The sequence below is a fragment of the Mirounga leonina genome, unplaced genomic scaffold (genome assembly GCF_011800145.1).
Source record: "Mirounga leonina isolate KUSES-001 unplaced genomic scaffold, KU_Mleo_1.0 Mir_418, whole genome shotgun sequence".
Taxonomy (NCBI): domain Eukaryota; kingdom Metazoa; phylum Chordata; class Mammalia; order Carnivora; family Phocidae; genus Mirounga; species Mirounga leonina.
This window is the reverse complement of record NW_023270739.1, coordinates 14,376,107-14,388,147: the sequence shown is the minus strand read 5'-3', so window position 1 is coordinate 14,388,147 and position 12,041 is coordinate 14,376,107. Positions and strand designations below refer to the sequence as shown.

General features: G+C 40.5%; 1 protein-coding gene across 1 annotated transcript in view; it reads left to right on the top strand.

Moving 5' to 3' along the window:
• TXNRD1 (thioredoxin reductase 1) overlaps nt 1–12,041 on the top strand; it is a 116,474-nt gene that overhangs the window by 27,316 nt on the left and 77,117 nt on the right. The window contains exon 3 of the mRNA XM_034987686.1: nt 3,177–3,237. Coding sequence (XP_034843577.1) covers nt 3,202–3,237 — 36 coding nt within the window. The 5' untranslated portion in view covers nt 3,177–3,201. The remainder of the gene's footprint in view (nt 1–3,176; nt 3,238–12,041) is intronic.

Here is a 12,041-nt window from a genome sequence, read left to right as displayed (position 1 = left end):
TAGTGTAGGCTTGTATTAGGAGCCACCACTGAGCGCCTACTATGTGCCAGGCAATGTTTGGTCACTCTCCTTATATGTTTTAGAAAAGATTTTATTTATTTATTTGAGAGAGAGAGAGATTGCATGCGTGCAAGTGTGAGAGGGGGGAGGGCAGAGGGAGAGGGAGAGAGAGGATTTCAAGTAGACTTGGTGCTGAGAATGGAGCCTGACATAGGGCTCCATCTCATGACCCTGAGATTATGACCTGAGCTGAAATCAAGAGTAGGACTCTTAACCAACTGAGCTACCCAGGTGCCCCAACATTACTAAAGAATTGGGAAATTGAAGTTTTGACTCTGCTCTAGTCCTGCAGTGAAGGAGGGCTAACGTGGTCAGGATTTCTGGGTTTCATTGCATGCTCCCTGCAATCTCGCATCTCTTTGACCTGTAGTTACTCTTATTTCTACTATCTTTTCCCTGAATTCTACTAACTTCTTCATTTCCTAACTCTCCTCCCTGACTCTAAAAAGACAAAGCCTTTTTTTTTTCTCAATTAAATGTACTCTAGGAACAATGAACATTTCCTGTAAAATTTGTGGTAGGGGTTTATATATTTATAGTATTAAAATGTATAGTAATTCTGGAAACTTTATTTAATGTCATTATCCGAATTGTTCCTGGGTATGCCAGGTCTTTTGGACAAGCATCCCTTGGTTTTACCTTGACAAATACCAGTTCCTTAGCTTTTCTGAATACATAATATATAAGCTGTTTTCAGATTTGTGCCAAATAAAATGGAAATTAACTTTCAATGTCTTTGGCTGTGAAGGATGATTTAGGTGTGTCTTTTCGTAAAAATAGTGATTTTCTTTTGTGAGGGTACAACTTATAGACTTGACTGTTCATGGTTTTTTAATTTTAATTTTAATTTTTAATTTTAATTTTTAATTTTTTTTAAAGATTATTTATTTATTTATTTATTTATTTGAGACAGAGAGAATGAGAGAGAGAGAGCACATGAGAGGGGGGAGGGTCAGAGGCAGAAGCAGGCTCCCTGCCGAGCAGGGAGCCCGATGTGGGACTCGATCCAGGGACTCCAGGATCATGACCTGAGCCGAAGGCAGTCGTTTAACCAACTGAGCCACCCAGGCGCCCCTATTTTTTTTATTTTTAAAAATTACCTTGAAGTAGCAATTTCCCAGGTTATTTCCTTCAGTTTTGATCTTATCCTTTAACAGTTGTGATGTGAGTAAATCAGAATGGAGAAACTTCATTTTTATATCTGTACTTGGCCTGATGAATTTATATTTCTCTCTGGGATGAGTACTGTAATTTGCATTGACTCAAGTTGGGAAATGCCCACAAAGAAATGAACTTCTATGTAAGTTTCCTGATTGTTGCATAACACATTAAGGTGTGTGATTTGCCTGCATCCTGCTGTGAAGACTGGGTTTTAAAATGCAAAGATAACTTCCTACCTCTTCAGAAAATGTGATATTTGTTTCTTATGGATATTTCAATGGGAAATTACAAGTATGAAGTTGGAATTAGCAAATGATGTCTCATATAGCTTATCTATTGCCTGACACCCAGATCCACTGCCATTTCTTCCTAGTGTTTTTACAGGTGAAGTTGACCATCCTCTACTTTTATCAATTAGAATATTCTGGAAACCGGTGCTAATGATATTCAATACAGTTCTTTAATCTTGTACTGTGGGGCAATGTGAAAGTTTCATCAGAGCTAAAATAATCTACTAAAGAGTTTCTTGCCGAGGGGTCACGTGTACTCTGGAATCTAGAGCTGATATTTTCTGCATTTCACATATTGTCAAATTTTGATACTTTTAGGAGGTGTTTTTAGGATTACTCTCTAAATCTGGAAAACTTGTTTTCTGTAACAAACTGCAAATGGTTTATTTCTAAAATTAAGTGGCTGAGGAAGCCTTAAGACTCCACGATTTTATATGTGTTTTAACTTTTTTATTTTTAGTCTTAGAAAATGAGCATTGGAATATGAATTGACTTTTGTCCAGATGGTCTCCCAGCTGTAGCTTTCCTTGCCCTTTCCTTAAAGTCCCTCTTTACTCACCCCATCACTCTTCAAAAAGATTCTTATCTTTTTAACTGTGTGTTGCCAGGGGGAGCTGAATTCCTACTAGGGCACAGATACTGCCCCAAGGAGCATAAGAGGAGGGCCACTGAGGTTGTGTGAATAAACTTATTCTCCCATTTTTATCAAAATGTTATCTTTGGTCCTATACAATTGATAGAAATCTTTCAGCCTACTGTTTTAGTAGCTAAATTAGGATGGGATGAGAATACATTCTCTAGATTGTTAATTTCTGTGAACTCCAGGCCATAGTTCTGTCTGACCTTTTTCATTTTATTGTAGAAGCTGGAGATGGTTCTAAGCTGTCCTAAGGATTAATGACAGGCTATTATGTCTTATATATAAATATCATTTTAAAGCCTCTTTTATCAGTAATTTAAGTGTTATTTAGTGGCACAAGTTTGGCAAAAATAACTCTTATCCTTCCAGTAAAATTTTTTTTACCATTATAATTTGTGTAATCTTGGGACACCTGGGTGGCTCAGGCGGTTAAGCGTCTGCCTTTGGCTCAGGTCGTGATCCGATGGTCTTGGGATTGAGTCCCACATCGGGCTCCTTGCTTAGGGGGGAGCGTGCTTCTCCCTCTGCCTGCTGCTTCCCCTGCTTGTGCTCTCTTCTCTACAAATAAATAAATTAAATCTTAAAAAAAATAATTTGTGTAATCTTGAGCGTATGACTTTTGTAATTGATTTGTTGGTTGAGGTTTACTCGGCTAAAAAATAAATAATATGTTAACTATTGTAGGATGTGGTTTTTTTCTTAGAGTTTCCACATATGTTTTGGAAATAGTACATATTCCAGTGCCTTTTAAAACATGGTTAGTATTAAACCCATTTTATAGTGGGGTAGACGGAGTCACTAAACATGTAAAATGTATTTTATGAAGCTATATAGGTGAATCATTGAACATAGAGTAGAATCAACAGACTTCAAATACCCATTAAGTATCATTACTGTTGGCAGGGAGAGTCTTGTGGGTTGTATAAAAATGGGCTGGTAAGTTTGCAAAGGGGAAGCTGATTAAAGAGGAAAGTAAAAAGCTGGAGAGAAGGCTTTAAAAAAAATTCTCCCCCTTGTTTTTCCAGGTAAAGAAGTTATTTAAGTCGATGCATGTTCCTTATTTTTTGCTTGAACTTGATCAAGCAGGTAAGATTCTGCTTAATATGTAAATTATATCTGCTGACTGTAATTTTATTTAATCTACTTCGTTTGTTTTTTATTTTTCTCCTTTGAGGATTTTATTGTTTAGTGAGCTCTTTCCAGTGGATTCCTTTTTTTGACCATTTAGCTAGGCCATTCTCTGAGACTAATGATCATATTTGCCTTTAGTCATTATCTCGTCAATAGCCTTGATAGGAGCTTCCTGTTGTTGAAATAATTCTTCCTATTAACCTGGAGTCTAGTTACAGGTACAGTATTTGCTGGTTTCATGGTAACTTTAATGTTTTTGCAAATTTGCCACCTTTCTGGTAAGTCATATCAAATAGTGTTTGAAAACAAAAGAGAAGAGTCTCAGCTAGCAAGATACGGTAATTGGGATAGAAAGCTCATTTCTGGGGTCAGGAGGAAGAGGTAGTTGTGGGGCAGGAAACTCTTATTTGTCTTTAGAAGGCAGGTTCCCTAACACAGAGAGAGTCAGGTAATAGCTGCCACCTATTGAGGGCTGGTGCTTCCTAGGGACTGTGCTGGGCTTGTATGCAAAGCCCTTAATCCTCACAAGAATTCTGCAAGGAATTTATCCCCATTTTACAGATGAGGAAATTGAGTTCCAGGAAAATCAAATAACTTCCCTAAGGTCATGTAAGTAGTGGATCTGTAGTCTGGACATGGGCTTGTTTAATTCCAAAGTCTGTGTTCTTCCTATAATACCATGTTGTCTGTCTCCCCTAGCATGAAAGCATGACCCTCTGTCAAGGAACATTCTTGCTCCAAACACTCCATAGTATATGGAAGGAAAGCCCAATAATTAAAATTTTACCTGGGCCAAAAAATAGCCCTTTTTTATTTTATTTTATTTTATTTTTAAAGATTTTATTTATTTATTTATTTATTTTATTTTTTAAAGATTTTATTTATTTATTTGACAGAGAGGGACACAGCGAGAGAGGGAACACAAGCAGGGGGAGTGGGAGAGGGAGAAGCAGGCTTCCCGCCAAGCAGGGAGCCCGATGCGGGGCTCGATCCCAGGACCCTGGGATCATGACCTGAGCCAGGCGCCCCAAGATTTTATTTATTTATTTGACAGAGAGAGAGAGAGAACAAGTAGGCAGAGAGGCAGGCAGAGGGAGAGAGAGAAGCAGGCTCCCCGCTGAGCAGGGAGCCCGATGCGGGGCTCGATCCCAGGACCCTGGGACCATGACCCGAGCCGAAGGCAGCGGCTTAACCAACTGAGCCACCAGGGGCCCCGCCCCTTTTTTTTTTTTTTAAGATTTTATTTATTTATTTATTTATTTATTTATTTATTTATTTATTTATTTATTTAAAGATTTTATTTATTTATTTGACAGAGACACAGCTAGAGAGGGAACACAGCAGGGGGAGTGGGAGAGGGAGAAGCAGGCTTCCCGCCGAGCAGAGAGCCCGATGTGGGGCTCGATCCCAGGACTCCGGGATCATGACCCGAGCCGAAGGCAGACGCTCAACGACTGAGCCACCCAGGCGCCCCAGATTTTATTTATTTATTTGACAGAGAGAGACACAGCGAGAGAGGGAACACAAGCAGGGGGAGTGGGAGCAGGAGAAGCAGGCTTCCCGCTGAGCAAGGAGCCCGACGCAGGGCTTGATCTCAGGACCCTGGGATCATGACCTGAGCTGAAAGCAGACACTTAATGACTGAGCCACCCAGGCACCCCCAAAAAACTGCCTTTTAAAAATGTACGTTTTCCTGGGAGAGTTAAATCAACTTGCAACTTGGTGTGAATCAGAAAACTCACAACAAGCTAATTAAACTAACAAGATAAAGCAAATGAACATGTCTGTTAAGGATGGGAAAAGGACAGGAGGTAATAATGGAAGAGAATGGGCATGATGGAGGTACCAAGTGCTTTAGGGCATGAGTAATAAGGCAGAGACTGTGACCAAAGTGCCAAAGGTGGATGGGAGATCAGTAAAGGCAAGTGTCAACTACTCTGACATTTTAGTTCTGGCAACCCTAATCAGACAGGAAGCTCTTTCCCTTTAGTGTGGAAGTGGCCGTGGTCTAGAGATCACAGCTGGGAGCTCCCACTCACCCCTGGTAAAGTCTTACCTAAGAAAACCTGAATGATGTATGTGAGCTGGGGTAGGTTTGACCTGAACCAGCTTCTGTAGTTGAAAGACGGGAGCCTCTTGCTGGCTGAGGGAGCTGATGATCCTCTGTGTCCTCACTTACTGCTTCATCACCCAGAAGCTGTCTTCCTTCTCATGCTTACTTAGAGGCTGGGCAGCTTGTAGGAACAGAACAGGATTTATAGAGTAAAGTAGCAGTTCTCAAAATGTCTGCATACCCCTGGGGGTGCCTGTGACTTTTGAGGGGTCCTCAAACTCAAAACTGTTATCTGATAATGATTAAGATGTCATTTGCTATTTTGACATTTTCATTGGTGGTGCTAAAGTAGTCGTAGGTAAAACTGCTGAGGCTTAGCATGAACCAAACTAGGGGTGCCAGATGGTGCTGGTTTATATTATAGTCTTCACTACCACGCTGATAAAGAAAATGGCAATTTTACCTAAGATTATTCTTGAGGAAGAAGTAAAAATCATTACCTTTATTAAGTCTCAACCCTTTGAGTATACGTCTTTTCATATTCTGTGTGTTGAGAGAAGTATGCATAGTGTTTTTGTTGCATGAAGCACGATGGTTGTCTCAAGGAAAAGCACTTGTACAATTAATAGTTTGTGTTGCAAAGTGAACTAGCTGCTTTTCTCATGGAACACTATATATACTTGAAAGAATGACTGACAGTCAAATTATTCAAATGATTTGGATTATTCAGATTTGGTTATCTGGCAGACATTTCCCCTCAAATGAACAAAGCAAGTCTGTCACTTCAAGGAAAACTACTGACAGTATTTGTTGCCCATGATAAAATTTGAGCTTTCAGATGAAAATAAGAACTTTGGAAGTTGTACCTGGCATGTGAACTCAATAGCTTTTCAGTACTTAAAGATTTTTCTGATGAGGTTCGATGTAATATTTATGAATCTAATTTTTTGATATTGTGGATTAAAATATGTCAACATGTGGAAGATCTGTATAACTCAGTGAATGACTATTTTCTGAATGGTCAATGTATGATCTTACAAAGTCATTCATGGGTCAGAGAGCCATTCAAAGTATAAGATAGACCAATGGGTTGTAATGTGAGAGAGTATGAAAAGCTCATCTATGTGGTTTCAGATTCTACATTGGAACTCACTTTAATCAACTATTACTTGTTGAGTTTTGGTGTAGTATCAAGGAATATCTGCAGTTATCTGAAAAATCTACTAAATATTTCTCCTTTTTCCAACTGCTTGTGTTTGTGAGTGTGGGATTTTTTTTCATATACTTCTACTAAAACAACATATATCACAATATATTGAATGCAGAGGAGATAGGAGAATCTGTCTTGTGTTAAACCAAACAGACAAAAAAATTGCAAAAATGTAAAATAATGCTAACCTTCTCATTGTATTTTTTTGTCTTGGAAAATATAGTTATTTTTAATTAAAGTATGTTATTTATGTTAACATGTAATGGGTTTACTATTATTAATTTCAAGAGAATAAATCAGTATTTTAAAGTGTCTCAGTTTTCATTTTTAATGTGGTAAATATTGATAGCTATAACCCATATAAACAAAACTTCTTTGGGGTCCTCAATAACTATTTAAGAGTATAAAGGGGTACTGATACCAAAAGTTTGACATCTTGAGTTCTGAGACAAGTAGGAAGTATGAGTGTTAATCTAAGAACTTTGGGGGCATCTGGCTGACTCAGTTGGAAGAGTCTGTGACTCTGCATCTCAGGTCGTGAGTTTAAGCCCAATGTTGGGTATAGAGATTAAAATTAAATTAAAAAATTAAAAGAGATTAAAACTAAAAAAAAATCTGAGAACTTTGGATTCTGTGCGATTTACCGGTCTCCAGTGCAGGAGGATCACGGTCCCACATAGGCTGGGCCTCACAACTAGCTGCACAGGAGAGATACGTGATCAGATCTGTGTCTGCAAGCAGCTTGTAGTTATTGAGCTGGAGCTGCTGCCATGGTCTCCAAGTGCTGCTTTTGTCAGAGAACAGCTGCTTACCTGTTTCGGCTTGGCTCCACGAAGAACGCTCCGCAGGCATTATTTTCTCACTGGTCTTGGATACCTGAGCTCCCCAGTGCTTGGATCACAGTAGGTGCTCCTAGAGCCAGGGGGTCATTTGGTAGGCAGGGGTATTCGGGATAGAATCAAGTGGGTGCATTTTCTCATCCAGAGTGTTTATTGAGTACTTGCTGAGTGCTAGGCTCTGTCCTAAGCACTGGAAAGAGAGTAGGGAACTGTGCTCTTGTGAAGTTAGACTCGCAAACCCCCCTCCATCCCCCGAAAATCCCCGTCCTTTTCTTTTTGAGTTGAGTGTCTGTGGCGGCCAGCGCAGCATGCCCCCTGACCGCACTGGTAACGGAGTTCCTGGTGGCAGTGGTATCGTCTCTTAAGGAAAATCAAGGAGGAAAGCTGTGCTGCCAGGAACCTCCCCTCCCACCCTGACAGTTTCTTCTTCCTTATTTCGGGCTGTATTTTGGACCAGTCTATATACATGAAGGTTATTATTTGAGAACCACCATCAAGATCAACTCAGATCGACCAGGACTGGTACTAGAGAGAAGAGCTCGGCCCCTGGAAGGCTTGGCATTAGTACCTGTGTGTGGGCAGCGGTAATGGGCATAAATGCTACCCTCCCTGTGCCAGAGGCTTATGCACGTCCTACTTAATCTTCAGAATACCATCAGTGTGGTAGGTAGTGATATCACCTTCTTATGATGAGGAAACAAAATGTAGAAAAGTAGTCACATAGAGGATGGGTGGCTTACCGGTGAACCCATTGGTGATTCCAGATCCCTCCCCTCAGTGTCGTCCGATTACCTCCTTAGAGGCTTTCATGACTCACCCGATCTGCCTAATGTATGATGTTCATGGTATTGATACTATGATGGGTGTTCCTGGATGTGCCCGTGACTTCTTGTGGCCGGGGGTGGTGCAGCCTTCCACTGTGATGGCTGCATCTCAGCTAGCCCTGTGCAGGAGCCGTCCCTCACAGGGCCCATTGGCCTAGGAAGCCTCGATCTTGGCCTGGGGTGTCTGCCCAGTGGCTTCGATCTGAGGAACAGACAACATCAGTGTAGTCATCTTAACTTGGTCTGGTAGCTGCTGCCACTCTCCAGCTGCCGCTGTGGAAAACAGAAGTTTTGAGAGGACTCGTGTGACCATTGCCAGAAGTGTGTATCCGGCTGCCATATGTCACTCACTGGCTTGGGGGTGCTGATGGGTATCATCCTTGTCCCCGGCTGCTTACAGAGGCCACGGCTTTAATGCTTTCAGCAAGAGGGCAAGGAATCGACCTTGACTTATTCACATTTGAGTTATATTGATGAGCTTTTTTTTTTTAATGCCTGTATTTCACATCTCTCTTACTTAATCCTCTCAACGACCTTGTGAGGTTGCTGGATTTAATTCAGCTTTCTAAGCGAGGAAGCAGACACTCAGCATTTTAGTAACTGCTCAGTGTTGCTGTCTCAGGCCCAGGCTTGTCTGGTTCCCCAGCTGCCTCTTGAGGGATTGCTTTCTTTAAACAAACAAAACCCCCTTACATTCCAAGGAACCTTAGGCCAGCTCAGACCCTACTACTTGGGTATCGATCTTACTCATTTGACAGATGTGTTTCGGGCACCTATTTATGTGCTAAGCACTGGCAGGAGCAAAAAGATGAAGAAGGCACAGCTTCGTTCTTTAAGGTCATTCTATTTGTTTGCATCTGCCTCCCTTCTAATTTCAGTGCGATCTGGTACCTGGAAAGGCTGCAGCATCACAGAGTACTTGTGATAGCATGTTGCACAGGTGTTTTCCTGGTAGAACAAAGTGGCGAGTAAGGAATTCATAGCTGTAAACAAAACAAGTTGGAAAACATCGCGGCTTGTTCATTTAGAGTGAATCTAGTGAGGAGTGCCTGGCAGGGAGAATGAAGAAAGAGAAAAGTGGAAAAATAAAGAGGCTTTATGCTATAGAAGTGGGGGTCTGTGGGAGGTTGTTCTGTTTATTTCATTGAATGAGGCTCAAAATGTTTTGCCCATAAAAATGTTCATTTTAGAGATTTTGTAGAATGCAGGATAATAAAACACAAAAACCACATAGAGTTACATCCAGAGAAGAACCACTATTAATATTTTTGTATGCCTTTTATGTATCCTGTGTTCTTTTGTTATTTTAAGATATTTTTGCATGTTATTAAAAGTTCTTAATAATTTTCCCAGTTGCTATAAAATATTCCATATAATATTTTAATTTAGCTATTCCACTGTGATTGGACAAATAGTCTTTGCCAGTGTTTTTGCTATTATGGAATAATAGGTTAGAAATATTTTTCTTTGTACCTAAATTTTTTGTTGTATTTAGAATTCTTTTCATAGGCTAGATTACTAGAATTGATATCTGGTTCAGAGTATTAACATTTCTAAATTTCTAGAGCCTTTGTAATGATGTGTATTAATTGATAACTCCACAAATACAATGAGTTTTCCCCATACTTAGTATTAAGAAATAAGAGGTATTTAAAATTTACCATTTGCCAATTTGAGAGGTAAAAAAAATCTTTATTTTTTATTATTATTTCTTTAAAAGATTGTATTTATTTATTTGACAGAGAGAGACACAGTGAGAGAGGGAACACAAGCAGGGGGAGTGGGAGAGGGAGAAGCAGGCTTCCCGCCGAGCCGGGAGCCCGAGGTGGGGCTCGATCCAGGACCCTGGGATCATGACCTGAGCCGAAGGCAGATGCTTAATGACTGAGCCACCCAGGCATCCCCCCAAAAATCTTTATTTTAATTCATATTTCTTTGATTATTGAGGCAATTTTTTTCTATATGTTGTAGCACGTTATCTGCATTGTATTTCATTATCTGAATTGTGTGTTCATGTTCCTCATGGAATAATAATAGCAGGAACCCCGCCTTTTTTTTTTTTTTTTTTAAGATTTTAGTTATTTATTTAACAGAGACACAGCGAGAGAGGGAACACAAGAAGGGGGAGTGGGAGAGGGAGAAGCAGGCTTCCCTCAGAGCAGGGAGCCCAATGTGGGACTCGATCCCAGGAACCCGGGATCATGACCTGAGCCGAAGGCAGACGCCCAACAACTGAGCCACCCAGGCGCCCCCCCCCCTTTTTTTTAAAGATTTATTTATTTATTAGAGAGAGAGCGCGCGTGCGCACAAGCAGGGGGGAGGCAGGCAGAGGGAGAAGCAGGCTCCTTGCCAAGCAAAGAGCCCGATGCAGGCCCAGGACCCTGGGATCATAACCTGAGCTGAAGGCAGACACTTAACCGACTGAGCCACCCAGGCGTCCCTCTGTGAATCTTTTTTAAGGGCTGCATAATATTACATGAGTTAGCAACTGCTACTAAGCACTGACTGTGTGCCAAGAATAGTGGTAGGTGTTTTACATACATCCTCATTAGATCCCCACTTTACAGATGAGGAAACAAAGGCTCAGAGGAGCAAAGAGCCTTCCACCTGTGGTACCTATGACTAATGACCCACAATGGATAATGAGCCCATGAAGAGCAGAACTCTTATCATTTATGTGTAAGAGCAGGCCCTCCAACATTTGTTCAAAGAATGAAAAGAATCAACAATTTACTAGAATGTATATCTGGCAATTAAAGAGAGCTTTATCTTGCCTCATAAAAAGTTTAATCTAAATCTAGCTTTTTCGGGATGCCTAGGTGGCTCAGTCGGTTAAGCATCTGCCTTTGGCTCAGGTCATGATTCCAAGGTCTTGGGATCGAGTCCCTCATTGAGCTCCTTGCTCAGCAGGGAGCCTGTTTCTCCCTCTGCCTGCCGCTCCCCCTGCTTGTGCTCTCTCGGACAAATGAATAAATAAGTAAAATCTTAAAAAATAATAATAAATCTAGCTTTTTCATACCTAAGTACATTGGGAAGAGGACATTAATTAAATACTATGTTAGATGCATTATAAACATTATCCTGTTTATTTTTTATTTTTATTGAAGTATAATTAACATACAGTGTTATATTAGTTTCAAGTGTACAATGTAATTATTCAACAATTCTATACATTATTCACTATAGTTTTAATCCCCTTTATCTGTTTCACACACCCCCCACTTCCCTTCCTCTGGCAACTTATCAATTTGTTCTCTGTACTTAAGAGACAAACATTATCCTATTTAATTCTTCCAACTCAAACAGAGGGACAACATTATCCCACCTGGCATGGATTTGAACCTACGTCTGTGTGATACCAAAATATATTTTCTACTTCTTACTTAAGAGAAATCTTTTCATAAAATGTGTGAGTTGTTTTCTTAAATAATCAGCTTCCCCACCCACCTTGCATTCATTCCTAAACAGAAATTCACTTGAATAGAGGTGTATATGCACAGAGTCTTATGTGAATGCTATATAACCACTGGTCTCTGTGCTCTTTATGTAAGAGCAAAACATATATAAGCGGTTCAGTCAATGCAGTGGTTATCTCCACAAGCAGCCCTAAAACAGGTATAAAAAGTAGTCTGGGGGGGTGGTGTATGTATGTATGGAGGTTAGTGAGGAGCACTGGGACCTGCAAGATCATTAGCACAGGTTAGGTCAGAGTTCAGCGTTAAGAGCCTGGTTGTATGACCTTGAGCAAGTTGTCTGACCTCTTGTGCCTTCATTTCCTCATCTGTGAAATGGAGATAATAGAAAAATCTGCCTCACAGAACTGTGTGGTTAAA